This window comes from Nannobrachium achirus (assembly GCF_963921795.1).
Source record: "Nannobrachium achirus genome assembly, chromosome: 6".
In the NCBI taxonomy this organism is placed as follows: domain Eukaryota; kingdom Metazoa; phylum Chordata; class Actinopteri; order Myctophiformes; family Myctophidae; genus Nannobrachium; species Nannobrachium achirus.
In genome coordinates, this window is record NC_137815.1 from 60,338,227 (window position 1) to 60,358,263 (window position 20,037).

Sequence of the window (20,037 nt, forward strand, 5' to 3'; positions counted from 1 at the left end):
CCTACCCTCCCTTGTGGAATCAACATTAGCCATCCAGTTATGAAATGTGTCCATTTGAATACTATCTTTTTAATCTAAAGCTTGACTATATCTGATCCTAATTGACGATCAAGCAAATTAGCATGTCAAGGGAGAGTCCTGACTTTGTTGTTAATCTCAGGTGCACAAATATTTCCATATCACAATGTTGGGAGCCTTTAAGCCTAGAGTTGGCTGACTAAAACATAATTTCCTCACTCACTCTTGTGGGTGAGGTTTCTTGCACTTGAGGTTCTCTGAAGGCGGTGGGTGCCAATCATGCAACCTGGAGGTGTAAATGAGGTCTGACTCTGGGCATCAAGAATTCCCTGAGCAGGATGTAGCAGCCCGGCTCCTTCATTATGGCTTAATTAAGCCACTCAACACAGATGTGCATGCTGTATGCTGCTGATCGTGTTGATATTCAGAGTTAAATATACTCTCAGGAGTTCTTTTCCTCTATGAGACACTTGGGGCTTCATTGCTTTTACTTGCGTCTACCAAGGTGTGTATATCAGCATCAGCACATATCCGGCTGCTTGCTGCTGCTGCTGCTGCTGCTGCTGCTGAAGATAATTGATGAAGCTACAATGGGTCACATGAACTTGCAATGCTTCCTTATGCCATGCCATGGCAAAGCAGCACAGTGTGCTGCTATGCTCATAGCATTTTATTAATTCACTAATCACTTTACACCTCTCAAAATATATTGACTGTATTATTAACAGTCTATCAAACAATGATAGGTATATTAAATGTATCAACATTGAAAATAAGGATGCCTGGATGTGTATACAATCTATCAACAGTGAATATGAGAATGATTACACAGTCTGTCAACAGTCTATGAGTTAAAATAAGTACTGTCTCTCAACAATTATCGTTAACAGGGATCTCTCAATGTAAGTCCTACTAGTAAGCCGTTTGCATAAAAGATATCTTAAGTTCTGGAGCGCTTTTTACCATTGTACACAAAAGTTCCTGAGTACATAATGAAACTCACAGTAGGTTGTGGAGGGAACATATCAATTATCGGTGAGGCATGGTGAGGCTTGGCAAGGTTGATTGTTGCTAATCTAGTTCGCACACTTGGGTGTCGTGGGATCCAGTCACAGGCCTTCCTTGATCAGACGTCGGTGCACAGTGGCAGGAACCTGAGTTTAGCGAGGGCTTGTCGTGGCAGGAGGATGTGAATTACGACTCGATGTTCCTCGACAGTGCTGAGCCGGTGGCTTCATCTGTTCTGACAGGCTCTTGACTGTGTGTGATGATGAGAGACAGCCCTGGGTTTGCACTCGGCACCGGCTCCTCAGCTGACAATGTGAGTTATGAAGACCTGAAGGAGTAAGAGTGTGCATCAGCAGACCCCCACTCCTATAAATCCTTCTGTCCCCAAGGTTCCATCAGACCCCCGAACGTACCTCTGTGAGTGACTGAAGCAATGGGCCTATGTGTGTTTCACTGGACTGACATTGTGCATTTCTTTTTTGTGTAAATAGATGGACTCCAATATAAATGTATTACTGAAAATGCTGTAATAGATTTGTTCAGTGATAGTGATTTGTCACATAATGATATTGCTATAATGTCAATATCGCTTTGTGCATAAACAAGGAGAGACTTATTACTCGATCCTGTGGGTTTACACTCTGTCTACTCTATACCATTCGAAAGATCACAAAAAACATGTCCAAAACTTGCTCTTTACTGGCCTCCCAGCATGTGCACTTAAAGGAGTAGTTCACTTCCAAAATGAAAAATGTTCTAATTTGATTACATTACACAAATGCATTTGGGTCTCCATTCAGAATCAATGGGGGTACATTTACTATAATCACATTTTTGTCTTAGGAATGCGACAAATTCCAAAAAATATTGTTGAACTCAAGTCTCCATGGTTCGAGTAATCAATAGAAAAAAAGTCATTTTGGGGGTGAACTACTCCTTTAACAGAACGCAGAACACTTGGTATTCAACCAGCCAAAATGTTCACACGACTCCCCTCCTTCTCCGCTCCCTCCCATTGGCCGCCAGTTACATCCCGTACAGAGTAGAAAACACTGATGTTGGCCTACAAAGCAATCAAAGGTATATCTTCAAAGCCCGATCCAACCGAAGCCTACAATCCCTCCTGCTCACTCAGATCATCTAACACAGGGAAACTGTCTGACCCTTCCGGGACAACACTCCACACGTCCCAGAATCTTCTCCCTTCTGGCTCCCAAACTGTGTAACAAACTCCCCATTGCAGTTAGACCTGTAGACTCTCTCCCAATTTCCTGACATAATCTGAAGACCCACGCTAGTTTGTAGCATTTAATCTATAGCCTTGACAACTATGCAGTCTTATGCAAATAAGGTTTAGATGGACAGATGCCAGGTTCATTTGTTGACCTGGCGTCCTATGGTTTAGTTTCAATGAACAGAATATTTGTTTGATAACGTATAATGTCTAGGTTCTTGGTTTAGATATGATCCTAGATTACTGAGACACTAACTGTCTCTATGCATTCCAGGCCTTGTCATCTCAAACAGTTTTCACGGTGTTGCTCGTCTTCCATGATTCTTTTTGACCTCCTCAGGCATCTGCTGTCATATACAGCACAACACAACGCGCCACGTTGTGAGCTTGCAGATCAGCTATTTTCACTACTTCTTAAACATTTGTGTTCTGATTTATGGAATGTTTTTGATTTTTGTCTTTGATTTCTTCATGAAATTAGTGAAAAGTAAGTTGAGTTGAATTTTGTTTTTAATTCATGAATTGGGAATGTTTTTCGAAAATAGTTTTGAATAATAATTAAAAAACGAAAAGTATGAAACAAAAATTAAGGGACCCATACAAATGTGTCAGCGACCCACAAAAGAGTCCCGAACCTAGTGCTTGGGAACCAGCGGTATATAGCGTCTCAGACGTTCACTCGGTTCTTTGGGATGACTGGTGGGTGCTATTGTATCCTAGCACCGTGGGGTACTTCAGTGGTTCTTTGGTATGGTTGTGGTGCTATAAATGGCACCCAAAAATGCTTACGAGCCAAAGAACCGCTTTTAATGCTTAAAATATTAGCACCCTTAAGGGACATGTTATAGGGTTGTTTTATGTAGCAAAATCTTTTGAGCGTATTCCCAGATTATGTTGTACAATGGAAAACAATGTTTTTGCTTGCAGTAATGCTTGAAATGTTCTGTTTGCTGTGCTTGCTGACATCAATGGTGGAAAGTAATTAAGTAGAGTAAAATTTTCAATACTTTTAGTTCTACTCAACTACATCTCAGAGGAAATTTGACTTTTACTCCAATACAATTATTTTAAAACTACCCAGAGGAAAGCAGAATCCATGATTGAGCCCTCATCTATTGCTCGTTTGTTTCTCAAGCCACAAATGAGACCAAGGTGATACAAAAAGGAGATCTCAGCTATTGCTCCTGTTTCTCCTCTATTTCTGGGGAGCAACATGCCTCAGATGGAAGCTCTGATGAGCTTTACAGGAGATCTCAATAATTTCTCAAATGTTGCTCAATTTAGCAGAATTGTTGCATCTCAAATTTAGCTCAGAGTTACATAAAAAGGAGCTCTCAATATAATCTCATTTAAAGCTCATTTAAGCCTTTTAGATACATCTCAGATTTGTCTCAGAATGATCTGTAAAAGAGCTCTCAACATAATCTCATTTAAATCACATTTAAGGCTCAGATTGGCCAGTTAATCTATAGCTGTAAATTAGATGCAGTATTCAATCATTCTCATTTGATCAGCCACATGCATGCGTGTTCAATTTGTGTTTAAGTTTACCTAATGTGTTGTCTTATGTAAAACACATTTTCTTATATTACTCCTTCAGATTTTATCCAAATTTCATGCAAATCGGTACACATCTCTATGGTCGGATCAGTTAAGATTTTTTTGTCCATCCCAATTGGCTAAGATTTACATAAGATTGACAGGAGTGGCCCGAACAAAATGCTGCTAAGATGCTGATAATACCATGGATACTTCTGTTGGATACTTCTTAGGGCTGTTCTATCGATACATCGATTTTGATATGAGACTAGATATCATCTGGGATCTTACTTATGCTCATTTTGATTTGGTAATAAGTTATTACTAATAACTTAGGATTTACATTATACGTTCAAAAGTAGCAGATCGACGACAAGCTCACAACCAGTGGCTCTCGTCCTTTTCAGGCGGTGACCCCTCAAAATAATCATATTTGAACTGGAGACCCCCGAAAATAATCATGGAATTTAGGAGGGTTAAGGTGTTACATTTAGTTTGACTCGGTTTCACAGATACATGTGAAAACAGCAGATCTACAAGCTTACAATGGCATTGGTGCCATTTTTGAGAGACTATTAGATTAGATATCTTCATTATCCACAAGGGAAATTTGTTTTGCTCGGGTCAATGCATATCAAACATAAATATACAATACAATAAAACACCCAGCAAAGTACTTCAGTTCTATATAAAAAAGTATAAAATGATTATAAATATTAAAAGGTATTTAAAAGAAAGCAAAGTCCTCCATCCAGTGATGATCCTGGCCAAAAGAAAAAAGTCAGTGAGTAATTATAATCATGAAGCATTATGAGTGCTTATGCTGTAACTATAGTGCAAGCATTATTACATTGCATGTACAGTGTGTGATCATAGAATGCTTTCTAATGGGACTTTGTTATTGTTATAATGTTGAGTATTTATCCAAAACCATTAAATGTGGCTTTGAGAGTAATTTCTGTAATATGGGTCTGAAAGAGCTAGGCGGGGTGCCCAAGACAACAGCCAATGGAGAAACCTGACCATTAAATGGTTCTCATAATATGCGAACAAGTCTTGGTTTAATGTTTGCCCTGAATCTCAAATAAACAAAACTGTGAAAAAAAAGAAAGTGAGAAGTGAGTGAAACTAGCCAATGAGGGAGCAGCATTCTCGGTGAAGTTACCACCAACAAGTGTGACCTAATATAAATAACAAGGCGCAAGTTGGCACCTCGACAGAGTGTCAACTTGCCCACCCACATACATATGTACAGCACCGATCATGCATGAATGTATGTGAAATCAACATTGTAAGCTAGCATGATATACTTTTCTGAACATGCTATAAATAAAGCAAGCAAACAAGTCAGCATTCCAAAGTAAAGAGGCTACACCAAGTGTCGTGCAGTAACACATCAGCGAATAAAGCCTGCACAACCCTCTGACTCAGTGTAAAGTATAAAGTATAAAGTATAAACTTACTACTACAACAACTGATAGAGTTACACAAATGGAGTTCATATTTCATTGAGGTTCTAGTTGAAGCACAGTTGAAGCTTGAAACACACTTCACAAGCTGGACAATATACTCTCAAGACTCACTAGAACAGTGAATGCAAACCAGCACTCGTAAGTTGCTAGTAAGATGCATATCTAAAAAACAACTGACTCAATATATTGGGAGATTTACGAAACCATATGTTATGTTATTCATGTCATATTATGTTTTGATACCGAATGTTGCAGTTAGCTATACTTTGCAGATTTTGATTATCATTACAAATCATTACATTACCCACTTCAGCCCTAGCCTCGTACCCGCCCCTCTTCCAGAAACCATTTCATTTGTTTCTCGCAAGAGAGTCTGGAATGATTGGAATGTAGGCTGGTTATAAGTCCGCAGAAGTCTGACGGCCCAATCAGCGTCGGCCCTCGGGGGCTCTGTGATTGACAGCGCACCAAAGCCAATGAGGGCTTTGATGACGTTTCTACACAGCGACCGACTCTCTCCCTTGATCATAACAAGATGGCGGCGCTCAGCAGCGGATCTGTCGGTAACATTAACGTTAATATAAAAAAAGCTATTACTGACGTTATTGCAGAAATAGACACAATAAACGAACTTAAAAAGGAGCAGGAGAATGCACTTGTGGAGTTTCTCAGTGGAGAAGACGTTTTTGCTGTTCTTCCAACCGGATTTGGCAAAAGCTTGATCTATCAACTTGCACCTTTGGTGACAAAGAAATTATCCCCGGCCATCAACCCAATTTTCATTGTCGTTTCGCCACTCACCGAACTCATGAAGGACCAGATAAAAGAAGCAGAACAACTCGGAATCACGGCTGTGCGGCTTGGTGATGATGATCACAGCGATGCGGACATTGAACAGGGACGCTACCAGCTTGTTTTCGGCAGTCCAGAGAACTGGTTGTTGAATAAAAAGTGGCGAAATATGTTGGCCGATCCCGTCTATCGCGAAAACCTCAAGGGAATAGTCGTAGACGAAGTCCACTGCACCTACAGATGGTAAATCTAAACATTTTCTATACTGTGTAACAAGTTATAATTGTTTTGTGTGTCATTGGTTGTAGTAGACTAGCCTGGTCACTCTGGTAACTCCCTCTGTATTTGTGTGTGTGTGTGTGTGTGTGTGTGTGTATATATATATATATATATATATATATATATATATATATATATATATATATATATATATATAAACCCACTAACCCACTCTAGTCTACAAATAATTTAGGCCCAGTTATCTGTGAAAACATGTGGAAGATTAACCAGCTTCATTGTGTGTACATGCTAAATAAAACACTGTCTGCTATTTCTATATTAATTTCAGGGGACAAGGTAAAGACGGAAAGCCTGCCTTCAGAGAGAGCTTTGCAAAGCTTGGAGAACTCCGATCCATTGCAAAACAAAGTGAGTAAGATTGGCCCTGTAGTGGCTTAAATGTAATTACATTGTCTTGGTCATGTTCGTTTGTTCTATTTGTTTTGTTCGGTCTCTCATCTAGTAGCGTGTTAAACCAGACGGTCATGTTATGGTTTTACCAGGTTAATCTATTGTTAGCAATTTTATTTAATTGTTTTTTTCTGTCTTGTAGTTTAGAGGCTCTCAACCTTTTCAGCCCGCAACCTCTGGGGACCCCCCCACCCTGACAAGCACTAAGAATAGAGGAATTACAGTTAGTATAACACAGCTATTGTGAAATTAACCTATTTTCACAATGTCTCTCTATTACATTTGGCCAATGTTTAATTTCTCATTTTAGAGGTATTAAAAAGTACTTAATAAATTGTCAATTATAAATGTGCATAAACCCTCTAGTCTTTACACTTACACTTTATGTTGGTTTGGTCTGTTGAGAGAAAAAACAGTGTTGGACATTAAGTTAATCATCTGGGGGGACCCACAGGTTGAGAACCACTGTTGTAGTTTGCCATTGTACTGTTCTGCAATAAATAGCTGTTTTGTGACAACAGTTATGATCAATAAAATAAACATGGCATGTGTTCTATTCTTTTGTCTTGTTCAGATACACCAGTGTTGGCTCTGACAGCATCCGCAGACATGGCGTCCAGAAACAGAGTCATCAAAATTCTGCACATGGAGAAAGCAAAACGGCTGACCGTGAGCCCTAACAGAAGTAACATCAGACTAGGACTGGTCTCTCAACCAAAACTACAAAAACTACACTGTCTGGACTGGATAGTGGATGAGGTTCGAGCCAAGGCAACAGCGATGGCGCCGATCATCATCTACTGCCGTGCATTTAAGTCAGTAGGTGATGTGTACTGCTACCTAAAAGCGGAACTAGAGGATGATGCCTGGTTAGACAGAGACCCAGAGCAGAAGACGGAGACTCAACTGATTAGCATTTTCCATGCATACACATATCCAGAACTGAAGGACTATGTGATTCGTTCACTGAATGGACAGGGTAATTGCAGAGTGGTGGTTGCCACATCTGCCCTGGGTATGGGCCTCAACTTTCCCAACATCTCTCATGTGGTGATGTTTGGTCCACCAAACGACACAGAATCGATAGTCCAACAGGCTGGCAGGGCTGGGAGAAATGGACTGCAATCACACGCAGTTGTAATCAACACAAAACAGTCAATGCATGTGGATAAGGGGGTAAAAGAGGTAATGAAGACCAGCAAAGACGGCTGCTTCAGAAAAGCACTGTATAGTCCTTTTGAAGAGAATACCCAAAGTATTGAGCCAGGGCATTTCTGCTGTACATATTGTCATAAGTCTTGTTCATGTGATGCATCAGGTGTTTGTGTCGAACCTCTTCCCAGTTATGAGTTGCCGAAAAAGCAGTTTGTGCCTTTGAAGTCGAGGGAGGTCACACGCAATCAGAGAACCTTAATCAAGGACTTGTTAGAAAAGTACAAGAATGATTTGGTTGCCAACAAGCCATATCTCTTCACTAGCCAGGCACTTTGTACAGGATTTAGCAATCAGTTGATTGTTGCTGTTTTGGAAAATTGTGCGCACATTTTCGACCTAGACTACATTGTTAAACATCTTCCTGTCTTAAGCCACAAACATGCAAGGCACATATTGCAAGTGATCAATGATGTATTTCATGACATTGAAGATACGCTGCCTGCCTCTCCCCAGGATAGCTTTTGTGAACCAGATTTGTATTACCGTGGTTATTTTGATAAGAAAGATAACGATGCATACTGTGAATCCGACGAGGATTCAAATTCCAGCTCAGATGATGACAATTGAATTTTGCCTGAGCATCGAATATGCTCATTTGCCTTTGAGTCGCAATTTTGTACATTTCTTAATGCAAATGAATAAAAATCTCACTGTTTGATACTCAATTTTGTTTTTTCAATTGAGACTGCCAATAACTATGTTAATAGTGCTAGGAGTTCAGATGGTCCCCAGCAAAAAAAAGAGGATCCTTACATTTCCTGTTGGTTTTATTTCACACTCTCAAAAACAGAATTATTGTTAAACAGCAGCATTACATTTTCAAGAAGTCTTCACAATTAGAATGTAGAAAATGGTTTTGTTCAACGTCTCCATCTCTACTATGGTACAACAGCGTGTCATTTTGGACAAAATAAGTTTGGGGTCCGAGAGGCTAAATGCCTAATAATGGGAACTGATATGAAAAAGACTGCAAACCACCACAGATTTTGGTGCAGATAGGTATTAATCTTCAAATAAAGTTTATATTGGCATCTTTGAGCAATAGACAGAACACGACCTACAGCAGATCAATATGCTTTGTCTATTTATATGGCTCAATCTTAATGTAAGAATTTGAAGATGGAGTTCCCATATTATTTCATGGTTTGCAATAAATCTGGGGTGATTGACGTCAAGCAAGACCTCCTGTAATATTACTTTCCTAACTAATGAGCACCCATCAGATGGTTCTCAAACTTTTTGGGCTTCAATAATGTAAGAAATGATTACATTTTCTCTGAAGTACCTCTTTCTACCCCTAGATGTACACGTTCCCCCATTTGAGAGAAACTGAGAAGCCATCAGATCCAAAGCCTGGTGAACAATTCTTTTGTAAAGTTAGTGCTCTAGCCATTGAGTTTACAATCTAAAGTACACATACTCAACTCAACTATGAAGTTGCTGTATCAACTCAATAGCGCTTTATGAAAAAGAATTACAAGTTGTGGTTGAAATAATTTTTATTTGAGAAATAAACAAGTAATTATAATCTTAAAAATAACATTTACATGTGTACAAATAAAATAAATGATTATGGACAAATGGCACTTTCTGAGCTGTGCATATCTACAGTAAATGGCCCCGTACAAGCAGTTAAGCCATTAAAACTAGGAAAGCATCGGTCTTTCACCATTTTACATAGGCCAATCAAAAATAGCAGATATAAAAACTCACAGTGTGTCACTTTGTGCTGCACTGCAAGCTTTTACATCTGCTATTTTTGAACAATTTGAAAATGAACTCCAGTGGAGTTAGGTGGTTTTGACCGAAGGGCTTTTTACTAATTTGCATTGGTTCAATATTATTTGAAACAACACACAGACAAAGGTGTTCAATAGCACATATTTATGAAGAAGAAAAAAAAAAGGATTGAGCTGGTTTGGCATAAAGTGTGGAGTAAGGAGGTTTTGTCCCAAGCACTTTTTTACTTCTTTACACTTTCCATTTTGTTTCAATATTATTTTAACCAACACACAGACATAAAGGGTGTTCAATAGCACATATTTATGAAAACAGTTAGTTGGTTAGGCAGAAAGTGTGGAGTTGAGGTTTTGTCCCAAGCACTTTTTGCCATTTTCCATTTTGTTTCAAAATTATTTAACCCAACACTCAGCTGTAAAGTGCGGTCAATAGCCCTTATTTATGCCAAAAAATCTAAACCTCGAAAATAGAGTTAAGAGGTTTTGGCCAGACAGGGACAACATGTGAAATGGGAGACAAAATAACTGGTTTCAAACTGGATTCTTTCTAAATTCGATCAGTTTAAGAAGCATCCACTCAACAAATTTGGCCCAATCTAATTTGGAATAGATGTTCTGGTCAAAACCAGGGAAGGCCTTGAATTCTCTGCCGGGATGACTTGCGAAGAGCTCTCCTTCCATTGCCACCTCTGCAAGTGTTAGGATTTCCTTGGTCTGGTCAGGTGTGCGATGCTTGCCACTTTGCCTTGCCACTCTCAGCTCCTTGTCTGTGGCATCCAGCAAGGGCTTGAGGACACCGATGGACCTACTAATTCTGTCAGCAGATCGCTCTTTCATGTTTGAACCAAGGCCCTTCAAAAATGACTTGAGGAAATTATTCAAATGTTCCAGATGCAAGTCTAGGCTCAGGTTATTTCCTTTTCCCCCCCTGGTGTTCCAGAACCGGTTCCATTTGAGGCTGTGGGCCAACTTGGGTGGAAGAGTGGCATTCACTTGGACTGATTGCAGGAAGACACTGTAGGCATAGTTGGTGTGCCCATATGCCTTATAAATAGGAAGGGCCACCCTATACAGCCTCAGTAGTCTCTCACCATCTCCTTCCTTCACTGCATCTCGGAGGCTTAGCAATAAAAACCCAAAGCTTAATCTTGCCTCCGAATGCTCTTTTTTGTGGTCCCTGTTGGAGGTGGGTGAGGAGATGGGTAGATCTGGTTGTAGCTGGAGGTCGTGGGATTTGCGCTCATGTGTGTCACGGGCCTTGCTGTATTTGTAGGTCTTTGAGCATCCTTCAAAGCGGCACCTAAGCTGTTTCTGTGGAGACAACAGTGTGAGAATTAAAAGAGAGACATTGGACTATAGTGTACTGTGACTACTAAGACAGGTGGTGGGACAAACATGGTATTGTCAAACGGTGCATTTTCCTTTAGTTGTGTGATTTAAAAGTAAGGAAGGTTGCAATAATATCTTAAAAAGTATGGTTAGCATATTTTTCAGGACAGTTTACATACATACATTAGCCTAGTAAAGCACTAACTTACGTTATCGAGGAGGATTCCAAAAGATCTCTTGAGAATAAATGAGAATTCAGAAGGGCGGTTTACGAGATATACATGCATGCATACATACATTCAGTCTACACAGCACAGCCTCATCTACAAAGGCGTACAAATAAAATACAATCATGCAAACGTTTAAATACCTTAGGTGGTGGTTTTTCGGCAAAAAGCTCAGTGGGAACGGCAAACTGGTCACTCATGTTGAAGCTGTCCACAACTAGAGCTACTGTATCGTGCAACCAGGTCCTCTGCTCCTCTGCATCCTCTGAGTTCCTTATGTGGTCCGGAATGAATCCCTCTGGGACTTCTGTTAACGGTAATGGTAAAAGGAAAAAACACTGTCTTTATGGAAATAATTTTCCTGGCTTTAGCCAGAATGATAACATGGATTTACTCACACGTTCCTCCACGGTATCAGTCTGGACTTCGCCCATAGGGAGTGAGTATGGGAAAGTGACAGCGGTGTTCGGTTGAAACAGTTTCTCATACTCTCTCCCTATGGGTCGAAGTCCAGACAGATACCGTGGAGGAACGTGTGAGTGAATCCATGTTATCAATCTGGCTAAAGCCAGACTAGTAAATAATTATTACCTGTAAATACACATTTTGAATTAAAATATGAACTGACAAAATACTATACCAGTAACATCCTTCAGCTTAAAACGGGTCATTGCTGCCGCCAGGAAAAGTGCCGTCGTGTCAAGCTCTATGAACTGTTTGTATGCATTAAATGCAGTACGGGGGCCCTTCTTTGCATTACTGCACCTAAGAAATATTAACAGTTTGTTATGATTAACATTGCACTATGCTAGCCTTGCAAACCACTGCATTTTCAGGCAGTTGATGGTCTACGAGACTAGCACTTTACGGTGCCTCTCTCCCTTACAGACACACACACAAACAGTAATAAAATGAAAAAGAATAAACGAACCAGTTGAAACTTTTCATACCGAGCCTTAATTCATGTTGGCCTGGCGTTCACTGGAGAAAGGACTACAGACACACACACACACACACAGTAATAAAATGAAAAAGAATAAACTAACCAGTTGAAACTTTTCATACCGAGCCTTAATTCATGTTGGCCTGGCGTTCACTGGAGAAAGGACGACCCACAACACACACACACACACACACACACACACACACACACACACACACACACACACACACACACACACACACACACACACACACACACACACACACACACACACACACACACACACACACACACACACACACACACACAGTAATACAATGAAAAAGAATAAACTAACCAGTTGAAACTTTTCATACCGAGCCTTAATTCATGTTGGCCTGGCGTTCACTGGAGAAAGGCAACAAGCGTATCTCTCACATCTCACAATCTCTCTTTCACACTCACTCACACACACACACCCACACGCGTGCGCGCAAACACACAACACACACACACCCACACGCGTGCGCGCAAACACACATGCACATGCAAAATTCATGGGGGCCGGTGTGCACTGCAGAACAAACAGACAGAACATACAGTTAAAAAACAGGTGAAGACAGAGATTACATTAATGGTATTTTTGAATATGACTGGTTACATTTTGAGTGCAATGCTTTTACAAACCTGAGCCTGTTCATGTTGGAGACCAAGGTACCTTGGTCTTTGGCAGATGCATCATCAAAGAAGATCTTGTGATATATCTGAATGACATTTTATATTACTTTACACCATAGCAGAAACAACTTTAAAGATTCTATGCCATTAGTTAGTTATTTCCAAATCATTAGAATGCTTAGGTTATATTCTTTAATGCATTTTTAAATGTTAATCAAACATGGTGGTTCAAATTGCATCAACATCTTATTTTTGTGCACCACACTTCTGTGTAGCAAAATGATATTCAGGGACAGCCCAAACTTTTATTTTAGTATTAGACCAATTAAAATTGTCTTACTTCAAAAAGGTTTCTGATAGCGTGCCAGTCTTCAAACTTGAAAACCATTCCTTCAAGTCTTTTTTCAGGTGATGGTCCATTTGCGTAGGTTTTCTGTATGTTGCGACTGGCACTCTCAGTTAGCCTGTCACCTCCAACCAGGATCGTTGACACGCCATCCTTGCCCTCTGGAACATAGCTACAAAATATACAAGGCTGTTATCACACCATCCAGTAACATCATCGGTCTCTCTTTCCCTCTTAAACACTCACACAATTCATATTTTAAAGTACTTACTTTCTATGGATATGATGAAGAATGTCTGTCAGGTCACTAGTCTGGTTCTCATTTTTAAATAAGAGACCAAGGGGATGCTATGAAGAGACAATATATTGATCATAATCAAAATATAAAACAGGTTTAGGTCTATAGCCATACAAAGAGACAGTTAAGGGCAATTACATTGTTTCACAGCACTTACATGGGTGGAGGCCTTTGTCATGTTCTCAGAATACTCGTGTGGAATGTGACTGATCACAACATCACTTAAGGGCTTGAGGGCGTCCAGATGTTGGGTGAGTATTCTGGCTCCGAGGGCAACAAACTCCCTTCGCATGGTGTATTGAGTGTCATGGTCAGGCAGAGAATTCAGAATTTCATACTCTTCGAGTGCGACAGACTGTGGTGGTCTCTCGTTGCTGAGGTGGTGGGTAGGTACTCTGTCTTCCACAGCCATGTGGTGAGTCCAGTGTATGGATTTGTTGGTTTGATCTATTGACTGATAGTGTGTGGTCACGGTGAAGTCCAGATTGTCAAAGATTATTGAATAGCTGGGTGGTGGCTGGATGGTTGTGTCCAGGTTTGCTGGTGGTGATGCAGGTTTTGATGATGGCAAGACATTGTCATCTTCATCAGACATCAATAAACTGAAATCCAGTTTTTTGATGGTCTGCTGTTGTGAAGTGCTTGCAGTAGCTGGTCCCACCTCCATGTCTGGGATGTCCTCTGTGACACTTGACGCTTTTGATGCTGAAGTGCTCTGTGTTGCTCCCTCTATCGGAATAAGATTCAAATAATGTATTGGTAAACCATTCAAAACTATTACATCTAAGGCTCTGAGAATTAAAAAATACTAAGAAAATATCAACTCCATTTTCACCATGCATGTTAAACAAAAACTGTCCCTCTTACCAGATAACTCAAGCATTTCCACCGAAGTGCTTGCAGTAGTTGGTCCCTCCTCCATGCCTCCTGTGACAGTTGCCTCTTTTGCTACTGAAGTGCTCGGTGTTGCTCCCTCTATAGGAATAAGATTCAAATAATGTATTGGTAAACCATTCAAAACGATTACATTTAAATAAATTTAAATAAAAAATCATTTTAACCTTGTATGTTAAACCAAAACCTTCCCTCTTACCAGATAACTCAAGCATTTCCAAACATCTCCAGATGTCCCCATCTGAGTCTTGCTGGTTGAGGATCAATTCGTTTGCAGCTTTGAGCTGCTGAAGTGCATCACCACATGTGTTTGCCAGTGCATGTTGCTTCCTGACTGCTGTGTCATGGCTGGTTGAAATCCCCAACTTGCATAGTCTTTGGAAAACAGCCTTTTTTGCACCACCATACTGGAGAACAGCGTTAATGTAATATGCAAATGCAGATGTGAGTTTTTCATTTCTTCCTCTCAATAGTATAGCTGCAGCAGCACAGGTGTGAAGTGGTGATGTTTTAGTGACGGTGGACAACAGACTGAACAGAAATGGAGCCAGACGCTGGAGATCTGACCTCAGCTTGGCAAATGAGAAGGCTTTCAAGTCCTTGGGAGTACAATGAAAGAGCATGAAATCTTTCCTCTGGCAAAGTCTCTGGCATTCATCATCCAGGAGGGTGTACATAGAGCTTTGGATTGTCTTCAGCAGTATGTCATGTTTAAGGATGAGATTAGCAGCAGTTGACCATTTCTCCTTTGCTATATTCTCCACAATGCCTGCTGTGGATGGGGGGCATTTCAATGTGTTTGTTTGATCTGAAGGGTAGTGAATCTTTACCTGAAAGATTAAACAGAGAGTGCATTACTATTTGCAATATTGTTGACTGAACAATAATTATAGGTTTATATAGGCTACAGCTTCAGTTATCAATAAAATAAGTAATGCTAATAGGGCTTTGAGCCTAACATTTCCAATTATGCAGAGCAGTGTAGACCAAAGAGAATATGGAATGGCCAAGTAAAACGTTATCAATTGTACATTTAAACAGGAAAACAGTTGCAAAATGCAACTGTTTTCCCGTTCAGGGGTCTTCAACAGGGGTCCTCAGAGTTACTACTGGGAGGCCACCAAATCTATGTGTGATAGGATTCTTTTTACATGAACCCTAGCATTCCTATTCTGAATGAAACATTAGACAAAAATAGCAGATCTACAAGCTCACCACGCCTCGCGCTGCGAGGAGGCATTGTGAGCTTGTAGATCTTCTATTTCTGGCAAAGAGGTTGGGTATTGAGGGAAAAGGAGAGCAGATGATAGGCACATTCTACAAATGTCTTCTAAATCCTAACAGTTTTCTGAAAAAAACGTTGCCTATGTTGCTATCAGTAGTTCTCAAACTTTGTCATGTCAGGGACTACCAAAATTATATGTATTTGGCCACGGACCCCCATCTCAAAATATTTAGTTCCAGGGACCCCCAGAAGCAAAGATTTGAGTTCAAGATTTTCATCACTCACTCACTCACACACACACACACACACACACACACACACACACACACACACACACACACACACACACACACACACACACACAGATAATTCGGAAGAATGTGAATTTCTCCTCCCACAACACTGTGTGCATGTGTAGGGGATGAGACACTTTCAGCAATGGACACACACACACACACACACACACACACACACACACACACACACACACACACACACACACACACACACACAGAGAGAGTGGGAGGAGAAGTCACATTCTTCAGAATGTGTTTTAGAGACTCAAACAGGACAGATGTGCATGTGGTTAATGACTAAAAATACACATTAATCCAACATACACTGTCAAACAAGTCTACTCTGTCTAAGAAATCTATGAACATTTTTTATCTGCAAACAATTGTATACAATATATATATATATATATATATATATATATATATATATATATATATATATATATAGTGGGGGTCCCTGCTACATCTCTCTCTCTCAGCAAAGGGGATCCTTGGCCTGAAAACGTTGAAGACCCCTGATAAATGAAAACGTTCTCTCTTATTATTTTTTAACTTGCTTGACTTACAGAATATCAGTGCTGTTATAGACATGTGATTTTGATTTAGTCACAGAATTGCCTATGATTTTGACTCAGTTATATTGTGGAAGATTTTACAATATAAATCGGGGTCTCAAAATTGGAAATGCCATTAAATGGGGGTCCATGCGTGTCAAGCAAGGGGTCTTTTAGATAACAAATGGCTGAGAAACACTGATAGAACCATAACAAAGGTTCTAAATATGGGGGACATAGAATATCTTTTCAAATGGGGGTCCGCGGGCTAATAGGTGTCAATGTTGGGGTCCTTGACATGAAAAGGTTTGGAGAACCAACAATGCTTTAGTACATGGTGTAAACTTCTTACCTCAAGTACACTTTGTCTAGTGACTGTCCCAGGGGCTTTGAGTGGCGTCAACTTGCGATTCGGTGTTGTTGGGCGATTCGGTGTTGTTGGGGGATGGGTCCTTGGTTTTTTGGGTTTTCGTGGTGTTTTAGAAAGCGATCTAAGCCGTTTCTGTGACTTGGGTGGTGTAATGTTTGGTGGAGTAGTTGAGGGTTGGCTTCCCGCGGCAGACTCGGTACCACTTTCTTCGGAAAGTTTCCATTTGTTGAATGTCTGGAACGACTCCTCAATCACTTTAACCTGTCTGGAGCACTTCATGCAAATGCGAATGGATTTGTCGTCCTGTGGATTCAACTGTAGACCAAATGACGCCAGACGCAGAAAAATGCTTTTGTTGTCAGCTCCCTCACGCTCGTAGATCTTCTTCGTGTGCGCTAAACGACCGCCTTTCCTACAATTCTCTTTGCAGAGACGGCAACAATCGCTAACGGAAGATTCCGCCATAACGGCAAATGGATGGATACGGTAACGGTAGCTTGTCTTCAGTTGTTGATGTGTTGCTGCTGCATGTAACGAGTCGCACTATTGCTACTAGGCTACTAGGCTCAGAGCACAGTACACAGAGCGGCGCGGTGAGATGACGTGTCTTGTTTATTACGGTGATTGGCTGAAGGGGTTGTCTATCAGCGCTCCTGCGCCCGCCCCCTCCGCCCGCCCACTAATCGTTTCTGCTGTGTATCATGCTAGACCAATCTTCTGGAATCCTCCTGGAGAACGGAAGTTGGTCGTTTACTAGGCTACTTCAGCCCTATACATTTCAGCCGTTAGAAAATAGCCGATCCACAAGCTCACAATGTGTCGTACATTTTGCACATTTGAAAACTTGTGAAATGGGACATTCTGCATAATGAGTATACTTTCTAGTCTACTTTTGGTACTTTAAGTACATTTTCTACACCAACACTTATACCCAAACTTTTATTGTAACGGGGTGCCCTCACACCAAAATACCTAGCAGAGGATTTCTGCAAAAAACGCTCCCTTCCCATTGAAATGCATTTGCGGAGCACGGATTCCACTCTCATAGGTATTTTGGTGTGAGGGCACCCTAACAGAGTATTTCTACATTGATTGCAGTATTGATTCTTTTACTTAAGTAAAAAATGTGAGTGCCATTGGTGTTGTACAGACGGCAACAGAATAGACAAAGTTGCATATCGTCACTGTCGGGCAGAAACCTCGTATAAGTACATTTCTTTCACCAAGTAAACCTGCTTCATCATACAAGACTGTCGCACAAAAGTAGTGAAAACAGCAGATCTACAAGCACACAACGCCTAGCGATGCGAGGCGTTGTGTGCTTGTAGATCTGCTATTTTCACTAGTTTAGTTCATTTTTAAAGTGACAAATACAAAACAAACAGTCTTGGACTTACAAGGTTTCCACCCGACCACGACAATATACTATGCAGTCAGCTAATCTCATTAGTTAGAATGAACGGGTCTCCAGCATCGACATGTTGTCTGGGGTTAACACCCCCACACAGACTATTCTTATCCATCTCACATTCGCTATACATTTGTAAATGTCGGTTGAGTGGCATAGAGATCTTTGCTCGACACTAATGAAGGCTACATTGATTTTTCATTCCGGGAATATTCTGTTCCGAGGGGCTGATGTGGAATCAGACTCTTCCACTTATCAAATCGTGTAAATAACAAGCATTGTTTGTATGAATAAGTTAATGCTAACTCAAGCGTGTAAGATGCATCTTATTAACTAATGTGCACAGTATTATGAGTTCGACCCATTTTCTTTCATTTAAAAAGAAACAGCATAACACATTTGCCTTTCTTTGTGACATTAAAGGCATGCTGCTACTGTTCGAACTGAGAGAGGTCAGACTATGCCACCACAGTCAAATTTTTTTATCTGAAACTCTTTATTCGCCAAGTACAATGAATACACAGAATGTTTACACAATGCAGCAAGCGTTACTGTATGTGGAAATCTTTGTTGAGGTTAAAATAATAGTCCAAATATGCATTCAATTCAAACTATACAGTACATAGGCTATTGTATGTAACCCCCTGGACAACATCTACTCTACTCTTCCAAAGAGGTATCCCCCCCTATGGCCAAGGGAGATATTAGGCTTCTGGGCCTCTAGGGCTACTCTGCCAAATACTGTATACACACTGTACAATCCTGAATGTTAATATAACTCTGAGCCTGCAGTTGAAAGTTTTCTGAGCAACTGAGTTACAGTAAATTAAACCTCAGGATTTTATATTGCATATGAGTGCATATTACCTTATGTTATGTATCAGTTCTGTGTCTATAAAGTAGGAAGGGACAAAGTCAGGACATAGTTGTCCATTGTCTTGTCTTTCTAAACTTCCATGAAGAATATAAGACGAGGCCTCCTGAATGTCTAGTCATATCATCAGGTCTCAACCTTTGCTTAAGTGGATTCTGTACCGTACCGGGAAGGATACGTTATTGAATCGACAGCTTGATAGCAGATGGAGCCAAGACTTTCCATTCACGAAGTACTATATTCATCTGATTACATGAAACTAGATTACTTTGACTCCAATCACATTTCTCCCACTCAGTGTTTTCACACATGAGCATCAACTTTCATTACTGTGTTATATTTTGGAATTCATCCACCATGCTGATATTGTGGATTATTCAATCGCTGTCAAGTGTGTGTGTGTGTGTGTGTGTGTGTGTGTGTGTGTGTGTGTGTGTGTGTGTGTGTGTGTGTGTGTGTGTGTGTGTGCGTGTGTGTGTGTGTGTGCAGGGGTGCCACAAGGGGGGGGGGGGGGGGGGTGGGACTGAGTTACTAGGGCCCAATGTGGGGCCCTAGTAACTTTAGCTATTGAAAAATAGCAGATATACAAGCTCACAGCGCGGCACCGAGTGCCGAGCTGTGAGCTTGTAGATCTGCTATTTTTAAAAGTCGTGTGTGCAAATCTTTAATATATGTATTTTTTAAGCGAACATTTGTAACTCAGATTTTGTTTCTGGGGGGTCCCTGGAGCTAAATATTTTGAGATGGGGGTCCGTGGCCAAATACATATCATCTTGGGAGTCCTTGACATGAAAAAGTTTGAGCACCACTGACATGGAAACATAGGTTTCTTGCACACATTTTCACAATTTTTCAAAAATAGCAGATCTACAAGCTCGCAGTGAGCTTTATATATCTGCTATTTGTCAA

At 40.5% G+C, this 20,037-nt stretch overlaps 1 protein-coding gene across 4 annotated transcripts; it reads right to left on the reverse strand.

Moving 5' to 3' along the window:
* Positions 1-9,564: 9,564 nt before the first annotated feature.
* On the reverse strand, positions 9,565-17,398 carry LOC308286790 (uncharacterized protein). Of its 4 annotated transcripts, none has more exons than XR_013962121.1 (12): positions 16,829-17,398; positions 14,601-15,231; positions 14,375-14,482; positions 13,665-14,236; positions 13,481-13,557; positions 13,204-13,381; positions 12,873-12,949; positions 12,544-12,759; positions 12,214-12,256; positions 11,904-12,028; positions 11,407-11,570; positions 9,565-11,018 (listed from the first exon to the last, which is right to left on the reverse strand). XR_013962121.1 is itself a non-coding variant. In XM_080727915.1 (8 exons), the coding sequence occupies exons 1-8, from the start codon at positions 17,309-17,311 to the stop codon at positions 12,741-12,743; spliced, it is 2,145 nt and encodes a 714-aa protein (XP_080584041.1). In that variant the 5' UTR covers positions 17,312-17,398; the 3' UTR covers positions 12,479-12,740. The 4 variants fall into 4 exon arrangements, 1 of the variants encoding a protein (XP_080584041.1); XR_013962122.1 differs by having other exon boundaries at positions 12,195-12,256; XR_013962123.1 differs by having other exon boundaries at positions 11,904-12,256.
* Between the last annotated feature and the right edge of the window lie 2,639 nt (positions 17,399-20,037).

What these genes read in the sequence shown, in the direction of transcription:
- LOC308286790 (XM_080727915.1), bottom strand. Translation starts at nt 17,311, where the DNA reads ATGGCGGAATCTTCCGTTAGCGATTGTTGCCGTCTCTGCAAAGAGAAT. An exon ending in GGAAATGCTTGAGTTATCTG is followed by an intron (nt 14,483 to 14,600) that starts GTAAGAGGGAAG and finishes TTATTCCTATAG; the next exon opens with AGGGAGCAACACCGAGCACT. An exon ending in CTATCAGAAACCTTTTTGAA is followed by an intron (nt 12,950 to 13,203) that starts GTAAGACAATTT and finishes AATGTCATTCAG; the next exon opens with ATATATCACAAGATCTTCTT.